The sequence below is a fragment of the Theropithecus gelada genome, chromosome 7b (genome assembly GCF_003255815.1).
Source record: "Theropithecus gelada isolate Dixy chromosome 7b, Tgel_1.0, whole genome shotgun sequence".
NCBI lineage: Eukaryota > Metazoa > Chordata > Mammalia > Primates > Cercopithecidae > Theropithecus > Theropithecus gelada.
In genome coordinates, this window is record NC_037675.1 from 58,695,347 (window position 1) to 58,722,223 (window position 26,877).

The 26,877-nt window shown below is 38.2% G+C and overlaps 1 protein-coding gene across 1 annotated transcript; it reads left to right on the plus strand.

The window, feature by feature from the left end:
- Positions 1–495: 495 nt before the first annotated feature.
- Positions 496–22,664, plus strand: NAA30 (N(alpha)-acetyltransferase 30, NatC catalytic subunit). The gene is made up of 5 exons (XM_025392800.1): positions 496–648; positions 916–1,690; positions 6,572–6,695; positions 9,612–9,667; positions 19,293–22,664. Exons 2-5 carry the CDS (start codon positions 917–919, stop codon positions 19,428–19,430), a joined length of 1,092 nt encoding a protein of 363 aa, XP_025248585.1. The 5' UTR covers positions 496–648; position 916; the 3' UTR covers positions 19,431–22,664.
- Positions 22,665–26,877: the final 4,213 nt, after the last annotated feature.

A 26,877-nucleotide genomic window follows, 5' to 3' on the forward strand; every position in this document is an offset into this window, starting at 1 on the left:
TTTCACAGCTCAAAGCTTCCTTTCCTTTTCGGTCGGCTTCCCTGATTTGCTCCATTTTTAATTGCTCCTCCCCCATCCTCCTTGCCCCTGGTCAGGGCAAACATTAAACGCTGTGCAGCTTTAAAAAGGCATTTTTAGGTGACTTGTAAACGGCTGGTTCCACAGGCCCCGAATTGGCGAGATTCGCTACAGCTCCCAGTGCACGGTAGACTTGAAGCAGGGAGCGCCTGCCCGGTCCATCCCTCCCCGGCCCCGCGTGGCAAGCACCACGGGTTGAGGCGCCCCAGAACCGAGGAGAAGGGTCTGGGAGGCTGTGACTCCAAAGCCCTCTGCAACTTCCCGGCCCCACAGCCCCACCCACTACCACGCGGCCTTCCCCGCAGCCCGCAGGAGACACCTTCGTCCCCGCCCCTCCACAGGTCACCTCCCTCCACGCCCCTCTCTCTTGGCCGGGGCAGCCGGCAGGCAGGGAAGTGTCGTAAAGCCAGGCCCAGGAAACTTTACCCGGGGTAACAGCCGAGGCGCTTTACGGCGACGGCGGCTGAGTGAGAGCCTTGGCGGCTGTGGAGGCGGCCGCGGCTGCGAAGGAGGCGGCCGCAGTGGCTGAGGAAGAGGAGTGGCGGCAGCGGCGGCGGGGACCCGTGCGGGGTGAGCCGCGAGGAGGGGACGGGGAGGGGCCGCGAGTGACAGGGCTGGCGGGTGGGCCCGGGCGGACGGGGACGGTGGCCGGTTGAGCAGCTGGGCGGCGCTGAAGAGCGGGGGGGGGGGTGGCGCGGAATTGGGGGGGCAGCTCCGTGAGGGACGGTTTCTGTCTTTGTTCCCCCCACCTCGGCCGCCCCCCACCCGCCGCCCCCTCTTTTCCGCGCTCTTCGGCCGGGTTTCATGGCCTCCCCTCTCGGTCTGTGTCGCTTCTAGGATGGCGGAGGTACCGCCTGGGCCTAGCAGCCTCCTCCCACCACCAGCACCTCCGGCCCCGGCGGCGGCCGAGCCCCACTGTCCCTTCCCGGCGGGGGCCGCCCTCGCCTGCTGCAGCGAGGACGAGGAGGACGACGAGGAGCACGAAGGCGGCGGCGGCGGCAGGAGCCCGGCGGGCGGGGAGTCGACGACGGTGGCGACCAAGGGGCATCCGTGCCTCCGCTGCCCTCAGCCGCCGCAGGAGCAGCAGCAGCTCAACGGATTGATTAGCCCCGAACTGCGGCACCTCCGGGCGGCCGCCTCCCTCAAGAGCAAGGTCCTGAGCGTAGCCGAGGTGGCCGCGACCACGGCCACCCCTGACGGAGGCCCCAGAGCGACTGCAACAAAAGGAGCCGGGGTACACTCGGGCGAGAGGCCCCCTCACTCCCTCTCTAATAATGCAAGAACTGCGGTCCCCAGCCCGGCGGAGGCAGCGGCGGCGAGCGATCCCGCGGCGGCCCGCAATGGACTGGCCGAGGGCACCGAGCAGGAGGAAGAGGAGGAAGACGAGCAGGTGCGGCTGCTGTCTTCGTCCCTGACCGCCGACTGCAGCTTAAGAAGCCCTTCGGGCAGGGAGGTTGAGCCTGGAGAGGATCGGACGATACGATATGTCCGATATGAATCCGAGCTACAAATGCCCGATATCATGAGACTGATCACCAAAGATCTGTCCGAACCCTACTCCATTTATACCTATAGATATTTTATCCACAACTGGCCACAGCTGTGCTTCTTGGTAAGTGGATAGAATAAAAAGAGGGTGAACCCAGCAGTGATCCAGACTGTGCGAGGCAGGGAGCGAGGGCCCAGAGTGTGGCAGTGGGTATCTCCTGCTGCTTATCATAGTACGTTATATGATGTCAAGTGCGTGTACACATTCCTAGTTATTTAATGAAACTGTTTTGAAGGTAAGACTTCATGATTCGGGTTAACGTGATACTAGTGTAACTGCAGCAAGCCTGTATGGTGGCGTGTTTCACTGGGGTGGGGGTCTTGTGTCTTGTTTACATTAGATTATAATCGTGTTTAACCGTCTTTAATTGCCCGCCCGCATCCTCAAACACTTCACAGTAATTTAATTTGAACATGGTTCTATTTGGATAGAGGCCTTTTAGTCTCTCAGTTACAACTACAATCGGGGAAGAGTGTATGCATAAACATGTTTTGGTGAACATGAATGTCAGCAAACTTGGTGTGGCCATATTGGAGAATTAAATCTTACAAGCATTTTCAGTAATTATGGAGATGTTTCCCTTTACTTCAACAGGACAATTAACAGTTGTAGCCAGCCTGCTTTCTGGTACTCCATTGCAGAAAGCGCTACTAACACTTCTGGTGGCTGAAAGACTCCTGAAACTTGAACAAAATACCCTTTTTTGGAATGTAGAAAACTTAAGTGTGAAATTGTTACCGATCTGATTTTATTTTTTTTAATTTAAGAAACTGGTTGAAGATGTGGCCAAACACTAGTAACACTGGCTTGTGTAAATTATAATTGACAATAATATTACACGTAGGTGAAAAACTTTTGGACAGTTTTAAAAAATTTACATAGTATTGGCAGTACCAGTAATTTCTTCACAATAATATTGGCCCATTTCAGTCTCTATGAACCCTTTAACTTAACTGTTGAGTGCAGGTGTATGCTTTGTATCATGTGCTCACAAGCATATTGTTTCTAGATGACATCCATTTAAGGAATATTTTATAATATGTGAAGGGAAAAGCCACCGTTACTTAGTGTTTTAGCATTGGCTTAGTTTCACTTAGTAATTCCCTGCAAGATATTTTGACAATACTTCCCTGTCTTTTTGATTATCTAGCTTGGTGGTAATTTGAAAATGTAACCTGGGTATTGTAGATAATGGTAGTTCTATTTTCTGTCTTAACTTTGCTTAAACTTCAGTACATTTGTTTAAACTGTGGGTACTATTTTATATTCTTGAAAACTGCTCTTTCGGTATTCTAAGCATTGTATCAGAATAGTTCTAAGACATGTCTATGTCAGTGAATATGAGACAATGATTTATAGCACTATTATAAATGTCATATCAAATGCCACTGTAATTGCTAAAAATTGTAGATTTAGTTGTAAGTTAACCCACAGAAGCAGATGATTGAGTCACATTTCAAATTGAAATAGATGTTTTTCTGTCAATTCCAGGAAATTGTTGTGTATATGATATTCAGTCAACTTTTGAGTCCTGATGTTTACCTAAGCCTTTCTCAACTTGTCTGCCATTTTAGACTCTGGTCAACAATATTAGTAAACTTTAGTTTTGATTTTATGTAGAACCCTTCCAATTCACCAGCTAATGTGTGTGTTAGCCTTTAGTAGCTCGTTTGTTTAATATTAAATTCTGAATATCTAGAAATTGCGATATGCACAAGTGGTTGACCTATAAGATTTACTAGTGCCAGTATGTATGAATCAGGAGGTATTAAACAATAATAAAACAGTAGTTAAAAAACAACCAGGCCATTTAAAACTGAAACCTTTGTCTTGGCATACTTTTACATTTAAGTTTCCCATAGGAACTATTTTTTAAAAAATGCAAATGCGTAAATGTGTATGTTTATTTTAAATCATAACCTTTTAGAACTGAAAGGCATCCTAGAGATAATCCAGCCCAACTTAGGTTTTGTTCTGTTTTGGTTTTTGATTGAAAAAAAGAACCGAAGTGACTCAAAATGTTTCAGTCTCCAGATATTTACTGACAGAAGGGTAAAGCTAGAACCCAGTTCTCCTGGCCTCTCATTATGGTAACATAAGAACCTGAAAAATGACATACTCTTGATCCATTCAGTGAAGATTATTGTGTCAGCAAGTTATCTCCACCAAGTGACAGTTGCCCTTCCAAACATCAATATTGAGATTAGAAACCTCCAAAATATTGCTTTTTTCTATGGATAACCTGTAATGGGTCAATGGACTATATGGGGTTGAACCTTACAAAATTGCCAATACTTGATTGAGTAACAAAAATGGTAGCTTATTATGATTCTTCCTAATTGTGAAAGATGTAAAAAAAAAAAAAAAAAAATACAAATGTGAGACACTTTCAGTTACTCTGTACTTAACCATTTTATCTTTACCTCTTTTCATAGTAACATTTTCAGTTGTTGGTACCTTTTTGAAGTTCTTAAACTTTGCTCAGCGATGTAACATAGTACTTCCGTTTATTTGTTCTAAATTTAATTTTTTGGCTTCCTCCAGTTTTCTATTTGTAGTGTTCTAGAATTTGGGAATCTCTCACTTCATATTTTTCATAGTTTTATAGGCTGACAACCCTTTGGCCTTGTAGTGTTAAGTCTTAATCTTGCCAGGGATTTTTCAGTTCCCATCCTTGAAAAAATACATTTAATAGCATGAATTCCAAATGTATGTGCAGAGCTTTTATTAGGAAAAATTGACAAGCAATTTAATGATTCCTGTAAATGTACCATATATTCGCGAGTGGTTTATCAGGAAAAAAATGCAGCATTGGTCTTCTTCACTACTAATATCATCTCTATGGTGTATGATATATTAGACTTTTTAGATGATACATACAGCTTGATTTTTGCTCCTACAGATTCTAAATTAGGAAGAAATCAGGTCTTAAGAATGAACTAATACAATATTTTGTTTGCTTATTCCATGCTCAAAGGACAAAGATTTGTTTGAAATTCCTGTTCAGATTGAAAGTAGTGTCCAGTTGTATTGTTTTAATTTTTCCTCATTTTTGGATAGTTTATAAGGTGTAGCTGTTCTGAGGTTTATATCATCGATCTAATACAGGTTTTCATTTCACATGAGCCTGACTTATGAGGTCAGGCCAAAATTTTTTCTGAGCCTTTTAAATATACCATTTGGTCTGTAATAATTTTATGTATGTGTATGTATTTATATGTATTTGTATATACACACATATATTTGAAGTGAGTTATTTTCAGATCAGAAAAAGCTTTCAGAGTTGTTCAAGGCAATTTTTATGCATACTTAAGGTCTTTGTTTAAAAAAATTTTTTAAAAGATTGATATATTGTGAGGGAAAAAAAATAGAAATAGCCATTTCAGAGGTTTATTGACCCAAAATAGTTTTGGAATGTGTGATAAACCAGAAATGAATTAGCGTGGGTTGTTGAATTTCATATTCCTTCAAAAGAATTTTTGACCTAGTTTAGGTTTGCATGAAATGGATTAGAATTTTCTTGCCTAAAAGATTTCTCCACAGTTAAAGGCTTATTAATCAATTTACAGAATGACAGACTAAAAAAGTCACAAATTTAAAATATGTATTAAGTATAAATTGGACATTATTAATTTTTTAACTCATTTCTGCTTTTGTTGAAATAGCTTCTTCTTGAAAACTAATTTATGGAAAACAAACTTCTTACTGACACATTATTTAAACAGTTGGAGATATTGCCGTATTTATAATTACCAGAAATACCATGTTACTAGAACTTTTTATCAGCATTGGAATTTTTGAAAAACATTTTTAATGGTAACACTAGAAATCTTAATGAAAATGGGGGATGATTAGAATTTAACATGTAGCTTTTAATACTCTGGAAAGCTGTACATTTTTATTAAAATAGAAATTTCTGTAAAATTAAAGCTTTCAACATAAAGCTTTGATTTTGAACTATAAGTATTCTGAGAGCTTTATGACAGTTATCCACACTGTCAGGAGTATCCTAAAAATGAGACTATGCTATATTTACATATATTAACAAAAAACCTTTTAGGTATGATCTAATCAATACCTTATAAACTGTGCTTTTTCTGAAAATTGAAATTTTTTTTTTCTGATCACAATCTACCATTCAGGTGTAAATATGTATTATATGTAGCTTTCACTAAAACTTCATTAAATTTTTTTCTTTTTTTATTTTATTGAGATGGGGTCTCACTCTGTCACCTAGGCTGGAGTACATTGGCACGATCTCAGCTCACTGTAGCCTCTGCCTCCCCAGCTCAAGCCATCCTCCTATCTCAGCTTTCCAAGTAGCAGGAACTACAGGTACATGCCACCACACCCAGCTAATTTTTGTGTTTTTGGTGGAGACAGGGTTTTGCCATGTTGCCCAGGCTGATCTCAAACCCCTGAGCTCAAGCAATCTGCCCGCCCCGGTCTCCCAAAGTGCTGGATTTACAGGTGTGAGCCACTGTGCCTGGCCATTATTACTAAATTTAACTATTTAAAATTATATTCTGCTGATGGGCAAGTTTTACAATATTTTATGTCCTAATAATTTGTTTTTGCATATTTCCTCTTCCAGAAACTTAGGTCTTTGTTGCAAATAATTGTGATTATAAGCACCTCATACGTAATCTTATAAAGTACTTGAATGTTTACCTTGTGGAAATCTGGTCTTTTTTCCCTAGGCTTTAATAGTAAGCATAAATAATTCATGTTTTAAAGAATATTGAGAAATTTTAACACTAGAACATTTAAAGGAGTTAGGGGATTTAGATTTCTGAAACTTCTGTGACTGCTCTCTTGTAAGAGTTCCCGTTATCTCTTCCCCCCGTCAAAAATGCCTACCAATGGTTGGTTGTTGTTTTCTCTGGATCATTGTGCAGTATCTGATGGCAATGTATTCTTCATAACTGTTTGTTTATTTTTAAGGCCATGGTAGGGGAGGAGTGTGTAGGTGCCATCGTTTGCAAGTTGGATATGCACAAAAAGATGTTCCGCAGAGGTTATATAGCCATGTTAGCCGTGGATTCCAAATACAGGAGAAATGGCATTGGTAAGAAAAATATTATTTCATAGAATGCCTAAGCTAAGCTATTTTCATTTTTGTGTTTTGAAATGAAAGACTTAAATGTAAGTATGTAGAAATGAAAAAACTAAAGGAAGAAAAGGCGGTTTATAATTTTTAATTTCTAAATGGTATTTTTAAAAAGTTCTTAAAATGAATTTTTTCTTTGTTAATGTTTTGACAGTTTTTAACAAGTAGCCGATCATCAGTTTTTACCTCCAGATTTTTTTTTAATCACATTCAAAATGCTTTGCATTATACTAAGTAACACAAGAAATACTGCAATTTATAATTACATTATGATGGTCCTTCATCCCAGCCTTCAAGCACTTGTCTGTATTTGGGTTAAGTGGACCTCAATCAAGCCAAAATTATGGAAAAATTGTTACCATTACTGGTGTTAGTCATGAACCGTATATTGCAGTTCAGAAAAGATCAGGAGATGAGAATTGATTGTTTCTTATAATTCCCAAACTTAATTTTTTATCGGGTGTACTTTTCCTGACATGTTTAGTTAATCTTACACTCATGATTTATAATGATCCTTAGAATCTATGTGGGGTGGTTTAAAAACATATTTAGACCCCTCACCCTGAGACTCTTGTTTGTCTTGTCAGAGGTGGGGCTGAAGCTTCCATGGGTGACTGTGATATAAGCCTGATTAGGCACCACTCTTCTATCACCGAATTAGATAACTTTTGTCATTTAAATAACGCCATAAAACTCAATAGGCCTCCGGGTGCGGTGGCTAACGCCTGTAATCCCAGCACTTTGGGAGGCCAAGGCAGTTGGATCACTAGGTCAGGAGTTCAAGACCAGCCTGGGCAAGGTGGCAAAACCCTGTCTCTACTAAAAATACAAAAATTAGCCGGGCGCGGTGGTGGGCACCTGTAACCCCAGCTACCCAAAAGGCTGAGGCAGGAGAATCGCTTGAACCCAGGAGGCGGAGGTTGCAGTGAGTGTGCCACTGCACTCTAGCCTGGGTGACAGAGCAAGATTCCGTTTCAAAAAACCACTCTTCTAGTCTCTAGGACCTAGTAGCTCTATGTTCACAATGAAGGATTGGGTAGACAAGCATTTGTCTAAGCATGTCAAATTTTGTGATGTGCTTTAGCGAGTATTCATAAAAAAAGTTTAATACCTGTACCAGTATTTAATCATTAGCAGTTTTGTCACTTACGTTTTTTAAAAACTATTAAGTGTTATTGTCCAACCTAAGACTCTCACACAGTCCTAGATATCATGAGAAGTAACTATAAATAGGTTTACTTAATATGTTAGGTTTAGCCGACTTTATTACAGTGTTACAGCTTTCCACTAAGATTTTTAATGAATTGGGCTTGTTTTATGGAGTAAGTTTGAGCCTTTGATGCATTAAAAAACACTGATAAGGACTCATGATAAATTATAGCCAATTGTTTGGCTAGTTTGGAGGGCAGAAACCAGTGGCTTTAGGGTTGCATCCTGACCTTCAGACATACTTTGTTTGGGCCATAAAATGTACGCATACTTGTATGCATGCTTTGAAAATTAAGAGTTTTTAATTCAATTTTATTATTTTTTGAGACAGTCTTGCTCTGTTGCCCAGGCTGGAGTGCAATGGCGTGATCCCGGCTCACTGCAACCTCTGCCCCCCAGATTCAAGCAATTCTTGTGCCTCAGCCTCCCAAGCACCTGGGACTACAGGCATACCCCACCACACCTGGGCTAATTTTTTGTATTTTTTGTTTTTTTGTTTTTTTGAGATAGAGTCTCACTCTGTCGCCCAGGTTGGAGTGCAGTGGCACTATCTCGGCTCACTGCAACCTCCGCCTCCTGTATTCAAGTGATTTTCCTGCCTCCGCCTCCCGAGTAGCTGGGATTACGGGCACCCGCCACCATGCCTGGCTAATTTGTTATTTTTTAGTAGAGACGGGATTTCATCATGTTGGCCAGGCTGGTCTTGAACTTCTGACCTCCGGTGATCCGCCCACCTGGGCTTCTCAAAGTGCTGGGATTATAGGCTGAGCCACCGCACCCAGCCAGTGTTTTGTATTTGTAATAGAGACGGGGTTTTGCCATGACCTCGGCCTCCAAAGTGCTGGGATTATAGGCGTGAGCCACCATGCCTGGCTAGTTTTTTGTATTTTTGATAGAGACGGGGTTTCACCATGTTGGCCAGGCTGGTCTTGAACTCTTGGCCTCAAGTGATCTGCCTGCCTTGGCTTCTCGAAGTGCTGGGGTTATAGGCGTGTACCACCGCGCCCAGCCTAAGAGTTTTTAAATAAAATTTGTCTGTCTGCTCTTAAAATCAGATTTGGCAAATTTTTTCCCTTTTAATATACCAGTTATATTTGACCCTAAACTAGATTACATTTTGCTAGACATTTACAGACACACCACTGACATCACTGGGAGTGCCAGACTTCATCGTGCTCACTATAAAGTTTATAGGAACCTACTGTGGGTAACAGCAGTTCTGATGAGGTTGTCTTGTGCCTTGTGTCCAGGGGAGTTTGGAAGATCTTTGGTGAGATCAGCTCGGGTTATGCAGTAAGTTCTGGCCAACTCACGGGGAGTTCCTGGGTTGTTCTGGCCATACCATATCTTGTCTTTTTCTCTTTCCCTGTCCTCCTACTTTCAAACACAATAGAACAAACTCCTGCTTGCGGCGAATAATTATGTCTGAGAAAAAGGAGTATATTGGGAGATAGGTCTTTCAAGAGGAAACGTACTGTTATGTATAGGTTCTATTGGCTTCTCTTAGCTTATAGCTAAAATTTTTCCCCCTTAATTTGAGATAATCTGTATCTGGATTCAAGATAGAAACTAGCATTTGACATTTCTGTGCTTATGAATATTATAATTTAGGTTATCTTTAAGAAATACATTTTTCCTTCATTAATACTCAGATCTATATTCTAGGTACTAACTTGGTTAAGAAAGCTATATATGCCATGGTTGAGGGAGACTGTGATGAGGTAAGTCTTTAAAAATGTTTAATACTTGTTTTCTGGGCATTATTCTTACTGGGTATTTTTTATAAATATTTTGTAATTTATTGCAGATTTCATTGCAGTTTTACTACACAAATGCAGCTTGTGGGGAAAATTATATTCCATTTAAAAACATGAATTTTTGACCTAGAACAAATTTTAAAATGGAGCTAAAATTTCTTCAAAATGAGTGGGTGGAATCTTAGACATTTTCAGTACGCAATTTTGGTATTCAGAGGCTTTATCATTAGTTTTTTAAGGTAGCTCTTATTATAGACTCTGTTATAATTTGCTTACATATTGGCCTTAGTTTCTAACAGTGGGAAAACTATCAGTCTATATGGAGGACATTTCACGCTTGAAAATAATCTTTTCGGAATTAAATAATGACAATGTTGCTAGGGGGAAGACAACCACTTTTTAAGAGTAGCGCTAGCTGCGCATTAATGTAAGAGCATTTTCTCTCTTCAGCTTGTTTGTAAGGTCTGATGGCAGATACAATTTCTTTGTATCCTACTGCACTGTGTTTCTACATATAGTAGGTGCTTGATAAATATTGGTGATGATTAGGAATGTTAACATTTACTGTTGTACAGTGTGGAAGGGAACAAGTATAAACTAGAGAAGTATAGATGTCTTTAATATAGCAGTGGTGACTGAGGAGGAGCAAAGTTGTACTAGTACTTTTTTTTTTTTTTTTTTTTTTTTGAGACGGAGTCTCGCGCTGTGTCACCCAGGCTGGAGTGCAGTGGTGCGATCTCGGCTCACTGCAAGCTCCGCCTCCCAGGTTCAGGCCATTCTCCTGCCTCAGCCTCTGAGTAGCTGGGACTACAGGCGCCCGCCACCACGCCCGGCTAGTTTTTTGTATTTTTAGTAGAGACGGGGTTTCACCATGTTAGCCAGGATGGTCTCGATCTCCTGACCTCGTGATCCGCCCGCCTCGGCCTCCCAAAGTGCTGGGATTACAGGCTTGAGCCACCGCGCCCGGCCTACTAGTACTTTTATGAGTAATAGAAGTAGCAATTTTTATTATTAAGAGGTCACATGTGCCTTAGAGAATTCTCAAAATATGTGAAATTGGGTAACTTTTTTCAAAATATTGACCTTAATAATTTGTTTTAGTGACTTAAAAGAAGTGGATTTTTTTTGTACAAAATTTATACACAGCATATATGATACATGTGCATGTGTTTTTGTTAACAAAGTTCCTTCTGCCTTTCTCATGCTTTTCAAGTCTTTATCCATCTTTCCATTGATAGCTACTGTTTTTTTGTTGTCGTTTTTGTTTTTGTTTTGTAGAGATGGGAGTCTTGCTATGTTGTCCAGCTGGAGACCACTCCAGCTCCTGGCCTCAAGTGATCCTTCCACCTCAGCCTCTCAAAGTGTGATTATAGGCATGAGCCGCTGCTCCTGGCCTCTTGCTACTGTTAACTGTTTGAAATGCGTTCTCTCATTTTTTAAACGCACCTATATGCAAATATATAGTTTTTAAAAATACAAATGAAGTAATTCTTATTCAGTGATTATTAGCAATAATAATTGCTTTTTTCTTTTAACAACGTCTCATGAATACATTTCCGTATTAGAATACAGAGATTTGCTGCTGAGCATTCTCAGGCTTCTTGTTCACACTAGGCTCTATTCTGACGGATCCACTCTAAGTGGTGGTTACATGAGAAGGCCTCCAGACATAATAGGTGGCACAGTGAAGTCATCCTGGGATTTAAAAATATCTAATTTTACTCCAAAGAAATAATTCACAGGTGTCAAAGGATCTCACATTGTTCACAGCTTTTAATATTAAAATGCAGTAGCCAAAGTTTTACATGACTGGTAACTGAAATTTTGAGGAGAGAATTGGATCGGATATGTTCATGAGGTATAGGTCCATGTTTGGACCATAGCCACACTGCTTGTCAGCTCATCGAGAAAAGTCAGGTTTCACCAAAGTTGCTTAACAGCTTGGAGAAATCTTTGGGATAATAGATCATGTTTTGATCTTCCGCAGAGTAGAGAGATCCAGTGAACAGGGGTGTTAAGAGCAGAGAGTATTATGTTCCTATGATGAAACTTTTTCTGAGTTATCCTACTTGCTATCCTAAGTCACTCCTTTGAGGCAGGCTGTGTGCTTTTCTTTAACTGATCAAAGGTTTGGATAGTGTTGGCTTTTCTTTTTTTTTTTGAGACGGAGTCTCGCTCTGTCGCCCAGGCTGGAGTGCAGTGGCCGGATCTCGGCTCACTGCAAGCTCCGCCTCCCGGGTTTACGCCATTCTCCTGCCTCAGTCTCCCGAGTAGCTGGGACTACAGGCGCCCGCCACCTCGCCTGGCTAGTTTTTTGTATTTTTTAGTAGAGACGGGGTTTCACCGTGTTAGCCAGGATGGTCTCGATCTCCTGACCTCGTGATCCGCCCGTCTCGGCCTCCCAAAGTGCTGGGATTACAGGCTTGAGCCACCGCGCCCGGCCTAGTGTTGGCTTTTCATTGGAAGTTCTCAGGAATGATACGAACATTTGTATTGTTTTGGTCTCAAGGTTAAATTTTAAATTAATGATACATTTTATGGTATGCATTTCCAGCCTAAAAAGCTAATGCTGATTCATTCATTTTTTCTTTTGAAACAATGAATATTACTTAATCTTTAGGCTGACATCAATAGCTTCGTGAACTTTTTCCTTTTGTATAATTTTAAATGGATGGTTTTTGCAGTTTGTGAATACCTCTGTCTCTTGATTAGATAACTTTTTCTTGGTATAAAAAGTTTGCTTATCTGCGTCCAACGTTATTCAGATCGAATAATTTGCCATATGAACTCTTGTTTACTCTATAAGCTCTGGTAGCTATCTGGTTTTCCTTTCCATGTTAAAATACTTTAGTCTTTAAGACCCAATTCAAATACCAACAACTCCTTTAAGTTTTTCTTGATCTTTCTGGACAGAATCCATTGCACTTTTTTCTGTTATTTTTGTTACTCTTTTTGTAATATTTATTGCACTTAATTTCACTTGTTCAGTGCCTTAGCACAGTGTAGGACAGAGATGCCTTCTCTTGTTTGTTGCGGTATTCTTGGTGCTTAGTGTGACATTTGTGATAGAGTAACTGCTTCATAAATATTTTTTGAATGATTAGTTCTGTGCTTCCAGCATGATATTTGTACCCCTCTCTCTCTTGTTTAAGCACTTTTAAATTTTGACTTGTATTGCTGTTAACTTGTCTTTCTCTCTGCTTTCTGTAAGCTTTCTAAAAACACCAATTGTCTTATTTTTGTTCATAGTAGCATTTTTTTTTAAAAGGCATCTTCAGGGTTAACCAAGTTGTTAAAATGCCTTTGAAATGATAAATCTCCAAAAATATGGTGATTAATGAAAATGCAATTATGTGCTTTCACTTTCATTAATTTAGACCAACCTTCCTTTTAAAGGGTTTAGAAATTTTGACAAATTATCTGAAAATCTGTGAAAGACATTTGAGAAGGGTTTTAAATTAGATTTTCTACTACTTAGGTTATTCTGCTATTTTAAAAATTCTTACAAAGATAAAGGTTTTAAAATCTGTGAACCTTTTAATAGAGGTACATTTGACCAGGCACTGTGGCTCATGCCTGTAATCCCAGCACTTTGGGAGGCCCAAGGCTGGCGGATCAGTTGAGGTCAGGAGTTCGAGATCAGCCTGGCCAACATGGTGAAACCCCATCTCTACTAAAAATACAAAAATTCACTGGGCGTGGTGGCACACGCCTGTAGTCCCAGCTACTCAGGAGCCTGAGGCAGGAGAATCACTTGAACCCTAGAGGCGGAGGTTGCAGTGAGCCAAGATTGTACCCCTGCTCTCTAACCTGGGAGACAGAGATTTTGTCTCATAAAGAAAGAGATACATTTGGAAATCTCCATGAAACCTTACTGTGCTCTGTGGCCAAAAAAAAAAAAAAAAAAGATACATTTGGAAATCTCTGTGAAACCTTACTGTGCACATCAAACAATTTTCACTTTCTATTCTGTCTACAGAATTTGTGACCTTGAGTCATGTTTATATTGTTCTTTGTTGTTACTAGTCATTTTAAGCTCAGAGTATTCAGCCAGAGTTATTAGTAATCCACAGAATTGAAAGGTAGATAATGTTTTTCTCCAAATAATGCTGCACTGTTCCTGGTCTAGTTGATGTTTTCATTTTGTCTTACTGTGATTTTCCCAACTTTTCATATCAGAATTAGGTATATGTTAAAGCAGTATAGCTAAAATTTTTTTTCATTTTCTATGTATTTGGAGCTGACACAAAAAATTATAGTATCAAAAGAGGAAACAAGTGGATTTGTTACTTCATGAGTAAGAAATACATTACCAGTGTCCTGATCTGGCTTAAATTTGTTTACACCCCCACATGCTCTGGCTGCCAGATGTGTAGCAGCTAGGACAAGTATCTTAGGTTCATGTTTCACAATAGAAGAAAGAATAAGGTAAATACATATAGAATGAATGAGTTTTCTGTGATGTAGATTTTAAAGTAGGATCTGTGTACCTAAAATCAACCTATTTGCTGGCCATTTACATTTATGTACTTTTTTTCCCGAAGTAAATTAGAATTTGGGCAGGTGATTGATCAGTATATGATGAATAGTGCCTCGATGTTTAAGCCATTGATATCCTTAAAATCTTAATCTCTGAAAACTTCAAGTTGTTTTTTGTTTTTGTTTTTGTTTTTATTTTAAGAGTTTTAGGCTGGGCGCAATGGCTCATGCCTGTAATCCCAGCACTTTGGGAGGCCAAGGTGGGTGGATCACGAGGTCAGGAGTTCGAAACCAGCCTGGCCAATATGGTGAAACTCCGTTTCTACTAAAAAGATACAAAAATTAGCCAGGTGTGGTGGCGTGTGCCTGTAATCCCAGCTACTGGGGAGGCTGAGGCAGGAGAATTGCTTGAACCCAGGAGGCAGAGGTTGCAGTGAGCCGAGATCGTGCCACTGCGCTCCAGCCTGGGGGACAGAGCAAAACGCCGTCTCACCAAAAAGAAAAAAAAAGAGTTTTAGGTCGATTACTGTGATATGAATAGCCAGAGATAACTGATCAGAATACAGTGGAATTAGGATTTCTTAATGGAATTTAAATTTATAGTATCTTAAAATACTTTCAGTTGAAAACCATGTCATTTAATTTTTGCTTATTTACATTAAAGACATTTTTTCCATTGAAAAACCATAATGAACATTACAGAAAACTTGAGAAACAGAAGAAGAAAGTTCACTACCTACCCTTCTAGCACGTTGTATTAGTCTGTTTTCACCTTGCTGATAAAGACATACCTCAGACTGGGCAGTTTACAAAAGAAAGAATACCACATTGGATTGAAGCCTCACAATCCTGGCACAAGGCAAGGGAGGAACAAGTCACATCTTACGTGGATGGTGGCAGGCAAAGAGAAAAGAGCTTGTACAGGGGAATTCCTCTTTTTAAAACTATCAGATCTCGTGCGACTTAATTCACTCATGAGAACAGCACGGGAATGACTTGCCCCCATGATTCAGCTACATCCCACCGGGTCCTTCCCACAGCACATGGGAATTCAGGATGAGATTTGGGTGGAGACACAGCCAAACAGTATCACACATCCAATTTGGTGTTTTCTTTCCTTTCTTTTTTTGTTGCATACATTTTTTATTTTTACTAGACAGTTTCTTCTGTAAATAGCATGCTATGTAACTTGTTGCCGACTGCTTACAATCTGCTATTCAAACCCATGACTTTCCCTACAACCTGATTTGCTTGACCTACCTAATGCTATTTATTTCTAGCAATATAAAGGTAATGCAAAAGACATTTTGGTAATTTTTAGACAGATAATCTGGTAGCTGACTGTATTTTGTACAATTAAAAGAATAAAATAGATCACATTAGCACTAATGACTACATTAGATTATTAGGAGCCACAAGGAGATCTAAGTTATTTTTTGAAATAACTTATATTTTTCTAAGTTAGAAAAGTCCAACTTAGAAAAGGTACAGTCATTCTTTTTCCCCCATGATATAAAAGATTACATTTTAGCTTTTTAATTAGACTATATTTATTATGTTTATTAAGTATTTACTAATTATATATATGTATATATAAAAAAAACATCTTTAGTTTCACTGGAAATATTTTGCTATGTGATAGAGGCTGCAAGGTAAAGAACAGAATACAGTGGGGTTAGCTAAACTGCAAGGATTTTGGGTGAGTAGTTTGGCCTAATAACTGAGTATGAGAAGCCTGGTTTCCGTATTTATCTTCTGTCACTTGGCAGTTGTATGATTGTAGGCAGGCTGTTTAACTTTTTCTGGTCTTTCTCTTTGTCTGTGCAACATGATGTTAATTCTGATCTTAAAGAGATGTTGTGAAGAGCAGTACTGTTTGTTGTTCATTCAGCAAATAGCAGTGGAAGGGCTTCTAGGTGCCAGACAGTGTGGTAGTGCTAAAGTTCTAGCAATGAACAAGCCTGCCCTCCAGGAGCTTCCAGCCTACAGTATTAAAAAATACTACCTTAAACAGTAATGTTTTGTAATGGTTTGGCTTATCCTGATAATGGTCTGTTACTGTCGCAAAGAGGATCAGTGGAATTTCACTGTAATTTTTTTTCGCTGTTAAGTAGAATTCAACTCTGTCAAGTTTCTTTAGGACCAAAATAACTTCATTTTATGGTGAATTTCTAATATAAATCCAGATATTCTTTTAATACGTTTATAAGAATTTGAGAATTAAAAATTAGTTACTTTATCCTGGCATTTTTCTGTTGTGTCAAATAATTTTCTAAAGAAAGAATCACTTTGTTTAGAAAATATGAGTGTGCCAGGAGAATCTTTACATTTTAACTGAGTAAGACCTTGGTGTAATTTTTTCTCTATGTAATTGAGCCTCATTTCATTAATGTATTAGGATGCCAACAAACTTGAACTCAGTTCTTAACCACATCTCAAGTGTGTATTTGTGTAGTGGTGGTAGCCTCAGATGTGTTTGGAATATTTTAGATTGCTGAATATTAATGATGGTGGAGTTAGAATCCCTTTCATCTTGTCTTAAGTAGGTTAGATTTCCTGGTCTCTGTGCTTTACTTTGGGAAATAATCAGGGGAGAGGTACAGTAGGGTAGTTACTATTAAACTTTAGTTCATAATTGGACTCTGTTTTGTCCTTGCTCTATTGGTGGCCTTGAGTTTTATTCATCTGTAAAATGGATAACCACATCAATTTCTTAAGGTTATTGTGAAAATAAAGCTACATAATGCATGTAGAATGCTTTACATTGCACATAGTACAGCTCCAATAAATATTAGCTGTCATATTTTAAAATTGTCACTTTTTATTTGAAATCAATTCCAAGTTTTGAGTTGTTGTGACTTTAGTGTTTCTCATATTAAATTGCTTTGATTCAACGTTTTAGCTATAATTAGGTGCTGGACCTAATAACAGAATTGCAGGAATTACCCAAGAGAATTGTTAAAAACTAAAAACTTGTATTGACCAGACTGAGGTGTTACAGACTCTAGTATGACATACGTTACTAGAAATTTAATTTTGTGTGTGTGTATGTGTGAGTATTTTAATTTGTTTTTTGAGACAGTCTCGCTTTGTCGCCCAGGCTAGAGTGCAGTGGTGCACTCACAGCTCACTGCAGCCTCAACCCCTTGGGCTCAAATGATCCTCCCACCTCTGCCCCGCTAAGTAGCTGAGACTATAAGCACACACCACCAAACCTGGCTACCTTTTAAAGTTTTTGTAGAGATGGGTTTTCACCACGTTGCCTAGGCTGGTCTCAAACTCCTGGGCTCAAGTGATCCGCCTTGGCCTCCCAAAACATGAGCCACTGCACCTGGCCAAATTGTGATTTTTTAAGTGCAGAGAGAAATTGACGTTTACTTATCTTAAACCAGTTTATTTCCTGTACAACTTTTATTTTAGGTTTTCTTAGGAGCATATTTATTTTCTTCATCCTGAACTAATTACTTCATTTTAGATCCTTTAAAGGTTTAGATTTAGCATTGGTCCCTGCTGTTGTTGGGTTTACCAGCTAGGAGAGATGACATACCACTCATCAAATGTTGAATAAGAATGTGTCATAGGAACAGTGCAGAATGATGCTGGGTGATATAAAAGGAAAGGGGCACTGTCCCCAATCTGGAAGTGACAAGGTAGGGCCAAAAGAGAGGAGGATAGGAAGAGCATGCTTCCAGAGAGAGAACAGTTTATTTGAATGGTCTCAGGTGGGAGAGATCATGGTTGGTTCCAGAAACTGAAAATTCAGTGCCGAGCATGGAAAGCAAGAAAGAGACCTAAAGCAAAGCTGAGGGCAGTATATTGATGGACTTTTTATGTCTCTTGATATTGTTTTTAGATTGTGGACTTTCTCTTGAGGACAAGAGGGAATCAATAAACAGTTTTAAGTAGAGAATTAACAAGAGCATCACCCTAACTCCATAGAGAATGAGAGACCTCTTGAGTTAGGAGTTGATGGCGGCTTGTACTGTGGTGTATCGAGCATAGAAAAAAGAGGACTACTTAGAGATTTAAGAGGGAGAATTGACAATAATCAGTGCTTGGATGCATATAGGTGGTTGGAGAGGAGTGAGGTTCAAAAATGACTCTTGGGTTTCAGGTTTGAGGCACTGATGTGGTGGGATGGTGATCCTGTTTACTGAGATACAGAATTGTGGAGGAAGAGCAGATTATGAGTTCAATTTTGGATATAAGTTGAGGTACTGTTTAGACCAGTGGTTCTCAAAATGTCCCTTGACCAGCAGCAACATCATCATCTGGCAATTTTAAAATGTTGAAAATGCAGATTCTTGTGTCCTACTGCAAACCTACTCATAAACGCTGGGTGTGGGGCTCAGCAATCTATTTTAACAGGCCCTTTAGGTGATTATGAGACACACTAACATTTTGAATACCTCTTGTCCGGATTCAGCAAACACTGTTGGTAAAAGGCCCATTAGTAATTATTTTAGGCTTTGTGGACCATAGGTCTTTGTGGCAACTGCTCAGCTCTGCCCTTGTATTGAGAAAACCGCCACAGACATCATGTAAACAAATAAACGTGGCTGTTTGACTAAAACTTTTATTTACAAAACAGACAGCAGGCGCATTTGGCCCAAAGTCTATAGTTTGCAGACTCTGGTCTAGACTCCAGACAAATATTGTAGTTATTACCAGGATAAATGACATATTAATGAAAATATGGAAGTTGGAAGTCAATATGAATAGCTGCTTATAATAATATAGCTTATTAGTTTAAGGAAATAAACCAGTACTTTTGATTGTTGATTTTATTTTCATCCTTAGTCATTTTACCTTTCCCCACAGGGAAATAATTAATCTTCGTTTTAGTATAAAACATACTCTCATTGCTAAAAATTTCAAACATCACAAAAATCAGTAGAACAGAAGATACATCTCCAGTGGTCCTCCAAGCCCTTGACCCAAATATAATATTACAATTTGGATGACTATTTTTGAGTTCTTTCTGTATATTATTTATTGTTTTCACTATCAATTTTTAAAATAACATATGATTTTTGAAAAATTGTTTACTTGGTAAGTGATTTTTCAAATTATGTAATTATAACTTAGTTTTTTTCTCATTTCTTTGAAGGTTGTTTTGGAAACCGAAATAACAAATAAGTCTGCTTTGAAACTTTATGAAAATCTTGGTTTTGTTCGAGATAAGAGGCTGTTCAGATACTATTTAAATGGAGTTGATGCACTGCGACTTAAACTGTGGCTGCGTTGAGAAACCGACATCGAGAAACAACTTTCAACCACACAGAATCGACCTTTGCATGCAATGCAATTTGTACAGAATTGCTTTGCAGGTGGATTTAGTAATTTCCATGCAGCTCTTATCTGTCAGTGTCTCATTGAGTGTCGCACAATATTTGTTGCACTTTGGCATGGCGCATTTGTTCTGAATTAAAAGATTGTTTTAAACTTCAGGAGTTCTTTTGGTACCAACAAGATGTGCCAGTTGATAGCCAAGATTTATGTGTTCATTTGCAAAGTCTGCTGACAATGTTATTTACACAGTGATCATTTTTTCACAGAACCAGTAAGTGGAACATAATTTTTGTTCCTTAAAAAAGCCAATGTGGATTGTAAAAGTCTCTAAGTATACTAACATTTCACACAAAACCTGCCCTAGTTTTCTGAAGGGGGTGAGGGAGAAGATGCTTCAGTTTTAGGTTTAATTTTTTCAATATTAAATTTTCCATTCTTGAATATTGGTACCTCAGTGATTAGTGAATGAAAAAAATGTAGGGTGGGGTATGTCTTACAATGAGTAAAGGTAACAATTAAATTTTGTCTGCCAGTGCCTGTGTAGATAGGTATATTTGTCTTCATCTCTAGTTTTTGAATGCATGCTATCTTTTCCCTTTCTTTAAGGCCTTTGCAAGCAAACTTTTGTTTTTATTTAAATTCTAAATTTGATAATAAATTATTTCAGATTTTTATAATTTGGATACTTTTTTTCAGGTGAATAACAGAATGGTTTACTTTAGAAGTCCCTTTTTCCTTACAGTAACAAGTTGAATCTACTTGGAAAATTGAGAAATGGCTCAAAAGAGATAAGAAAAGTTGATGGAGCCGGGAATTGCTGGGTTTTAGATGCACTTTTTCTTTTGAGAGTAAGGGAAGTTTTGGAAAAGAATAGAAAATTAGTGTAAATTGATATGATTTTATTTAATCAAAATTACTGCTACGCTGTGAAGAACAGCTTTTACAGTTGTTTTTCCCACTTGATTTGGATTCACATTGCTTTCATTTCTTAAAATGCTTCCCTTTAGGTTCTTGGTCTTGGAAATAAATTTCAAGGTGCATTGTATCCATTTTAAGCTGCTTTATTTTTTTTTCACTTGTATGAGCAAATTCTTAGGGGAGCTTTGCTTTTCTTCTGCCAGAAAAACAAAAGGGGGAAATGAAAATCTTTTTTGGAATGAGTTCTGTGGGTTTTCTTAACCGCCACCATGTTTATTAGTTACATTGTGTTTTGGCCAATCAGTGCAATGTAACAAATTTTAAAGTTAATTGCTTTCAATTGAGTCAGTAAACCTGTGATAGATAATTTATTTAACTGGAAAACCTAGGTACCCTTAAGAAAAAAGATTCATTCTCTGTGAAAACTGTAGGAATCTGTTGTTGTTGTTTTCATTTGAATATACTCTACTTCTGCTCTAGTATTTGGTTTGGAATATATTTTGTGGCTCTAATTACTGTATTTTTAAAAACCCTACCTCCATTAACAGTTGGTAAAGGCCCCTTTTCAGGAAAGTTTGTTGCTTTTTTTTTTTTTTTTAAAGGAAAGCTGCTCTTTGCTCAGTATAGTGTTTTGAAGGGGAACATAGTAACAAATACTTTAAAAATAAAGATACACAATTTATATTTGAAAATAAAAACTTTCTGCTGGTGGGATTATTTATAGTTCTTTATTTTTAAAGACAATGTTTTCCATTTTATATTGCTCGTGAAAGTTTAATGGGCAGGATACTGGTTATAATAAAAATATGGTAACCACACAGTACTCAGCTTTTCAGTATGTTTTTGGTCAAACTTCATTTAGGCACTAGCATTTAGAAGAATACCAACTATAGTGATGCTTTTATTTAATATGAAGGAAATTGAACTAAAACATATTTATGTCATCAAATTTTATTTCACTCCTTTATATTTGACTTGCTGGTTGATGCATAATGGTTGATGAACATATATTTGCTTGAATCATAATGGGGATGGTTGTAAAGTAGATAGATGGTAGGTCATTGGTTCAACCATTTTAGTGTTTTTGCCAGATTGCAATGAAACCATCATACTGACCTTTTCCTTTGAAATTGCCGAATTGACTGAACTGATTGGGTGTTTGTAAACATGACGTTAACTGTGTGACTAAAAAGTCAGATGGTTGCCATATTGTTTGGTGTATGTTAAATATCAGTGTATGCCTTATGTCTTTAATTGGGTATGCAAAAATTTTTTTACTTAAGTAGATTAAAATTTTTAACCTCTAGCATGAAAACCCAACACCAACACTGAAAGACTCCATTCAGGTTGAAGTAGCCTCAAACAGTAATTTACTTTTTGATAATAGGCTGTTATTTTTCTTAAATAAGCTTAAAATAATTCTATTTGAAATCGATAGCATGGGTTCACTTGGCTAAAACTGAGCAAAATAGGTGCAACTTTCTTTTAATGGGGTGCTGCCTCTTTAGGACTGACTGTACTATCCACTGACACTGGTTTGGCAGTTGGTACTGCTGAACATTTTTATACATGCTACCATGAAGCTATATATGTTAGTATTGAAGAAGCTAACGGGTATACTATCATTTTTGATGTGTGGGCTGATTATAATTTCCTGTACATTGGGATGAAACTACTTTAGCAAAGTCCACAGATCAGAAACCATACAGTAGTTTTTGAAGTTGAAACCAGCAAAATAAGAAAAAATAAAAAGTCAATTTTAATATTTTCTGCCTCTTTCCCAAATTACCCTTCCCACTTGCTCGACAAATCTATGTAAAGCAGTTTGTTTTTCATGTTTTAACTTTACCTTGCCCTGTGTTATGGTACTGGCTGACATGTCTAAGACTGGATGTGTATATTTATTATGGTGTCTAAAAATCATGAAGTTCATCACTTTTCAGGAGTATAGATAAAATCAAATTGGTAGTGCATCAGAGTTACTTTTCAGTGCACCATGACATCACTAAAATGAGTGCTGTAATGTTACAGGGCTTTCAGGTTTGTAAAAACATAACCATAAATTATATTGACGTCAGATATGAGTTGAGTATCTATAAAATATCACGTGTATCTCAAAATATTGGACTGCTGTTTGACTGGATATTGCTGCATAATTTTCTTCTATTGTCCCATATCCTTTTGGAGAGAGATTTAATGGGATTTGAAATGTGCAAGCTGTCTAAATAAGATGCAGTCAAATAAAGTATGGTTAAGTTGTGTTTGCATTTTTCTTTTAGATACAGCTGTGTGCATTTTATGATTGGGTTGTTTTGCTTTTACCCACTAAGTAAAACAGCAACAAGCAATATATTATTTCCCACTTCCTGCCTTTCATCTAAGAGTTACGGGGAGGACGTATTACATAATTGTCATCACTGTTGACAAAGTAAATTTGAAAATAATGTGAACTTGATTTTCCTAAAAGTATTCAGTTAGTCAACTCATATGTCAGATATCAGTACATTTTCCATGTGTTGAGTCAAAAGTTTATCTTTTTAGTCTGTTTCATAGCAGTTTATTTCTAAGACAGTTTTTATTTTACTTTTTTGTCTGTACACTGCCACTCTAATGTTCCCCCCGCCCCACCCTTGGTAAGACACCAAAGTAAAATAGAGCAATATCTAAAGAGCCTTTGCCCCTGTCTTGTGAGGAGCTTTAAATAGCTGTGAATACTTCTATATGTCAAGATTTTCAGATTTAAGTGGAAGGATGAAATGATCTGTTTTAATCATTTAACTGCTAAATTACTTTTATCATGCATGCCAAATCTTTACATTATTCTTTATAGTAATGCTGTAAAAGTATCTGAGTTTGTTTTATTTGGGCCTTATGTGGAACCCTAAATACTTCATAAATTCAGTCTAAAGTCTAAAAACCAGAAGGTTGATACCATTTTTTCACACCAGTGAACATATCATTATTAACCTGTAGCCCAGAAGTGTTAGATTTATTTTTTGAGACAGAGTCTCACTCTGTCGCCCAGACTGGAGTGTGGTGGCACAATCTTGGCTCACTGTAACCTCTGCCCCCCTGGGTTCAAGCAATTCTTGTTCCTCAGCCTCCCGAGTAGCTGGGACTACAGGCGCATGCCACCACGCTCAGCCAATTTCTTATATTCTTAGTAGAAACGGGGTTTCACCATATTGACCAGGCTGGTCTCGAACTCCTGACCTCAAGTAACCTGCCCATCTCGGCTTCCCAAAGTGTTGGAATTACAGGTGTGAGCCACCATGCCCAGCCTATGATACTCTTTTTATAAGCAACTTTTAAAAAGTTTTTAGAATCTCATAAGCATGTAGCATGGTTACACTTTCTTCAGATCACCGCTGTCTAGTCACACTTCATATGAGGATAGATGTGTCCTTTTCACTCCCCAGTATGGTAGTTACTAGTCACATGTAGCTACTGAGCCCCTGAAGTATGGCTGGGATGATTGAGCTGAATTTGTAATTTTAATTAAAGTTAGCCACATGTGGCTTGTGGCTACTGTATTGGACAGCAGAGCTTTAGATAATTTAGGCAGTAATAACAGGAAGTGAGTGTTTGTATACGTTGAAATGTAAAACGGAAGGATCACAATTAGGCCAGATGTGGTGGCTCAGGCCTGTTATCCCAGCATTTTGGGAGGCTGAGATGTTAGTTTGTGACCAGCCAGGACAGCATAGCAAGACTGTCTCTGAAAAATCTTTTAAAATAACAACTAAAAATTACCTCTGAGAAAAAGTATAGCTGAACTGTTTATACTGACAATATATTTCATTAATACAGTGTTTGACCACTCTCCACCCCACCAACGACTGCCCTCGTTATGTAGCCTTTCTGAGAAAAGCAGCCCTTTCAGATTTTATTGTTGTAAGTTCCTTGGGTTGCAGAGATGCAGATTCAAGTGCCAAAAGTTGTTTCTGATGAGACTCATCTTTTTAGCCTTAAAATGTTTGTATAGTTGGCCCTAATAGTTTCTCATTTTAGATGAATTTAAAATCATTTCACTTCTAAATGAGGTTGGTCATCTCATGAGTGGTGAAGTTGGAACATGGAGGTCTGTCATATTTTTAACCTCCAAGATCCACTTAAGGGATGAGGCCAAAGGCCAGTGTTATTTCTAGAAGAACCAGATTAATTTTGCTGTCTTCCATCACCACGGTGTGTTCCTTGACCCTCGCTGGTCATCTGGTAAGTGTAATTCATCAAAAGAGCAGGAATAGGGATAGTAAACACCTGGATACAAAGACAGTGCCAGGCTTGGTACAACCTGTTAACACTGTTGAGGAAAGAGCTCAAAACACACATTACTTTGGGAGCAAGTCAATGTTTAATCTCAATATGAAACAGACTTAGAAATAACAAAGACCACTGAAGTGCCAAATCAATCTACTAATACTACTATTTATGCAATATGGGGGTTATAATGAAATAGTTTTAGTGTAATTACGTAAGGTTTTTATAATGCTAAGAAATAAGCTTATATTTAGATATGGATTTTTATGACTACCTCTTTGCTGTATGAATATCTTAATTTTCTAATACCTCAGTTTCATGAGAACTGTATGTACATTTTTGTAAATAAAATAATTTACCATATGCTAGGAGAAGGACCTGCTTTTAAAGAAATTGTGTAAAGACATTTGTTACTGGATGTGTTACATAGTAAATCAATTTGAAATTTCTTAAAAACGTTTATAAGACTTTTCTGGTCTCCTTGACCGAGGGATTTTAGTAAAAGTATTTAGTGAGATTTGTATTCCAGGAAGTGTGTGCCATCACTTGTTCATTTGCAACTGCAAAGATTTGTATGTCTCCTATGTTTTCCTTTCATGCCAAAGAAACTCACCCTTTTTAAAAGCCAGCAGGTTGCACAAACCAAAAACAAAATATTTTGCCCCTTAAATAGGCATTTTAAGAAGTTTTATTTCCTGGTATTTAAATATTGTATAGCAGGGAATCTAGTTGTAATAATTTGTAAAAATGCATGTATTTTTAGGAATGCACTAATTCCATTAAGGGAAGTATTGACATTTTTAAGGAACTGTGCTGCATTAAAATCCACAGTTGCATGAAACTTTCAAAAGTTTAAGATATAAAGTAATTGCTAAAATTTGTGAACTGCACAGAGGATTCAATGCCCTAACATGCAGGGGATTGATCACTGTGATATTTAAGCCAAGATTTCTCATGATTGTATATGGTTATTGATCATTTTTAAGGGGCTGAACCTGCTGCCTTTATACTTTTGACACCTCCTTCCCTCCCTCCCTCCCAACTGTGGCTGTAAACAGTGACTCTGCACAGTCAGCGTTATACTTGATTTCTTTGTGAATGCAAATAAAATAAAATTTGTAAGTCCAAGTATTGACTTAACTAGGTAAATGTAAACTGATTTCAAATTTGTCTTTGGCCAAGTCTGCTTAATAACTTATGATAATTTGGAAACGAAGGATATCGATATGGATGCGGGCATTGTGTTTAAGTCATTGTGGGATATTTTCTTCGTATTAGGAACTAATAATGAACGTTCAAAGTTTATTTTTATCCTGATGATAGTGGGCAAGTTTCTTAATTTCTCTGGGCTTTTAGTGATAACTACCTGATGAGCTAATTGTGAAGAATAAGTAAGATAATTTATGTACATAAATTACCTTAACAATGCCTAGTAGCCTAGTACATTGTAAGCAAATGGTAGCTATTAATAGTATATATAATATAATTTGCATATAATTTTGTATTTTGCATATTGAGGTTTTTGGTTTTTATTTTTTGTTTTTTGTTTTATGAGACGGAGCCTCTCTCTTTTGCCCAGGCTGGGGTGCAGTGGTGCGGTCCTGGCTCACTGCAACCTCCGCCTCCCAGGTTCAAGCGATTCTCCTGCCTCAGTCTCCCAAGTAGCTGGGACTGCAGGCACGTGCTACCACGCCCAGCTAATTTTTTGTATTTTTAGTAGAGACGGGGTTTCACCATGTTAGCTAAGCTGCTCTCGATCTCCTGACCTTGTGATCCACCAGCCTCGGCCTCCCAAAGTGCTGGGATTACAGGCGTGAGTCACCCCGCCTGGCTGGCTATTGAGTTTTATAGTGTTATTTAAATGACAAAAGTTATCTAAATATTATGTTAGATCTTGCAAGAGTAGCCCAGACTGTAGCAAATGAAGAGAAAAATCTTTTTTCATTTCTAATACGGAGAATATTAAAATAGGTAGATAGAATAGTATAATGAACTCTCCATATACTTATGAATCAGGCCCAATGCCATGGCTAATCTGGTCCTGTTCATCTCTACCCACCCCATACTATTTTAAAACTAATCCCAGAGATTATATTTTATCCATAAGTATTTCAGTACTCATCTCAAATGGTAAGTCTCATTTTTAAAAAACATAAACCATGATACCATCTCACACTAATCCTTAATCATCATATAACCAGTTAATGTTCCAATTTCTAGGAAAT

Excerpts from the sequence above, each read along its gene's own strand:
- NAA30 (XM_025392800.1), top strand. The coding sequence starts at position 917 with ATGGCGGAGGTACCGCCTGGGCCTAGCAGCCTCCTCCCACCACCAGCA. Across the intron at positions 1,691-6,571 it reads GGCCACAGCTGTGCTTCTTG|GCCATGGTAGGGGAGGAGTG; the intron begins GTAAGTGGATAG and ends TTTATTTTTAAG. Across the intron at positions 6,696-9,611 it reads ATACAGGAGAAATGGCATTG|GTACTAACTTGGTTAAGAAA; the intron begins GTAAGAAAAATA and ends TCTATATTCTAG.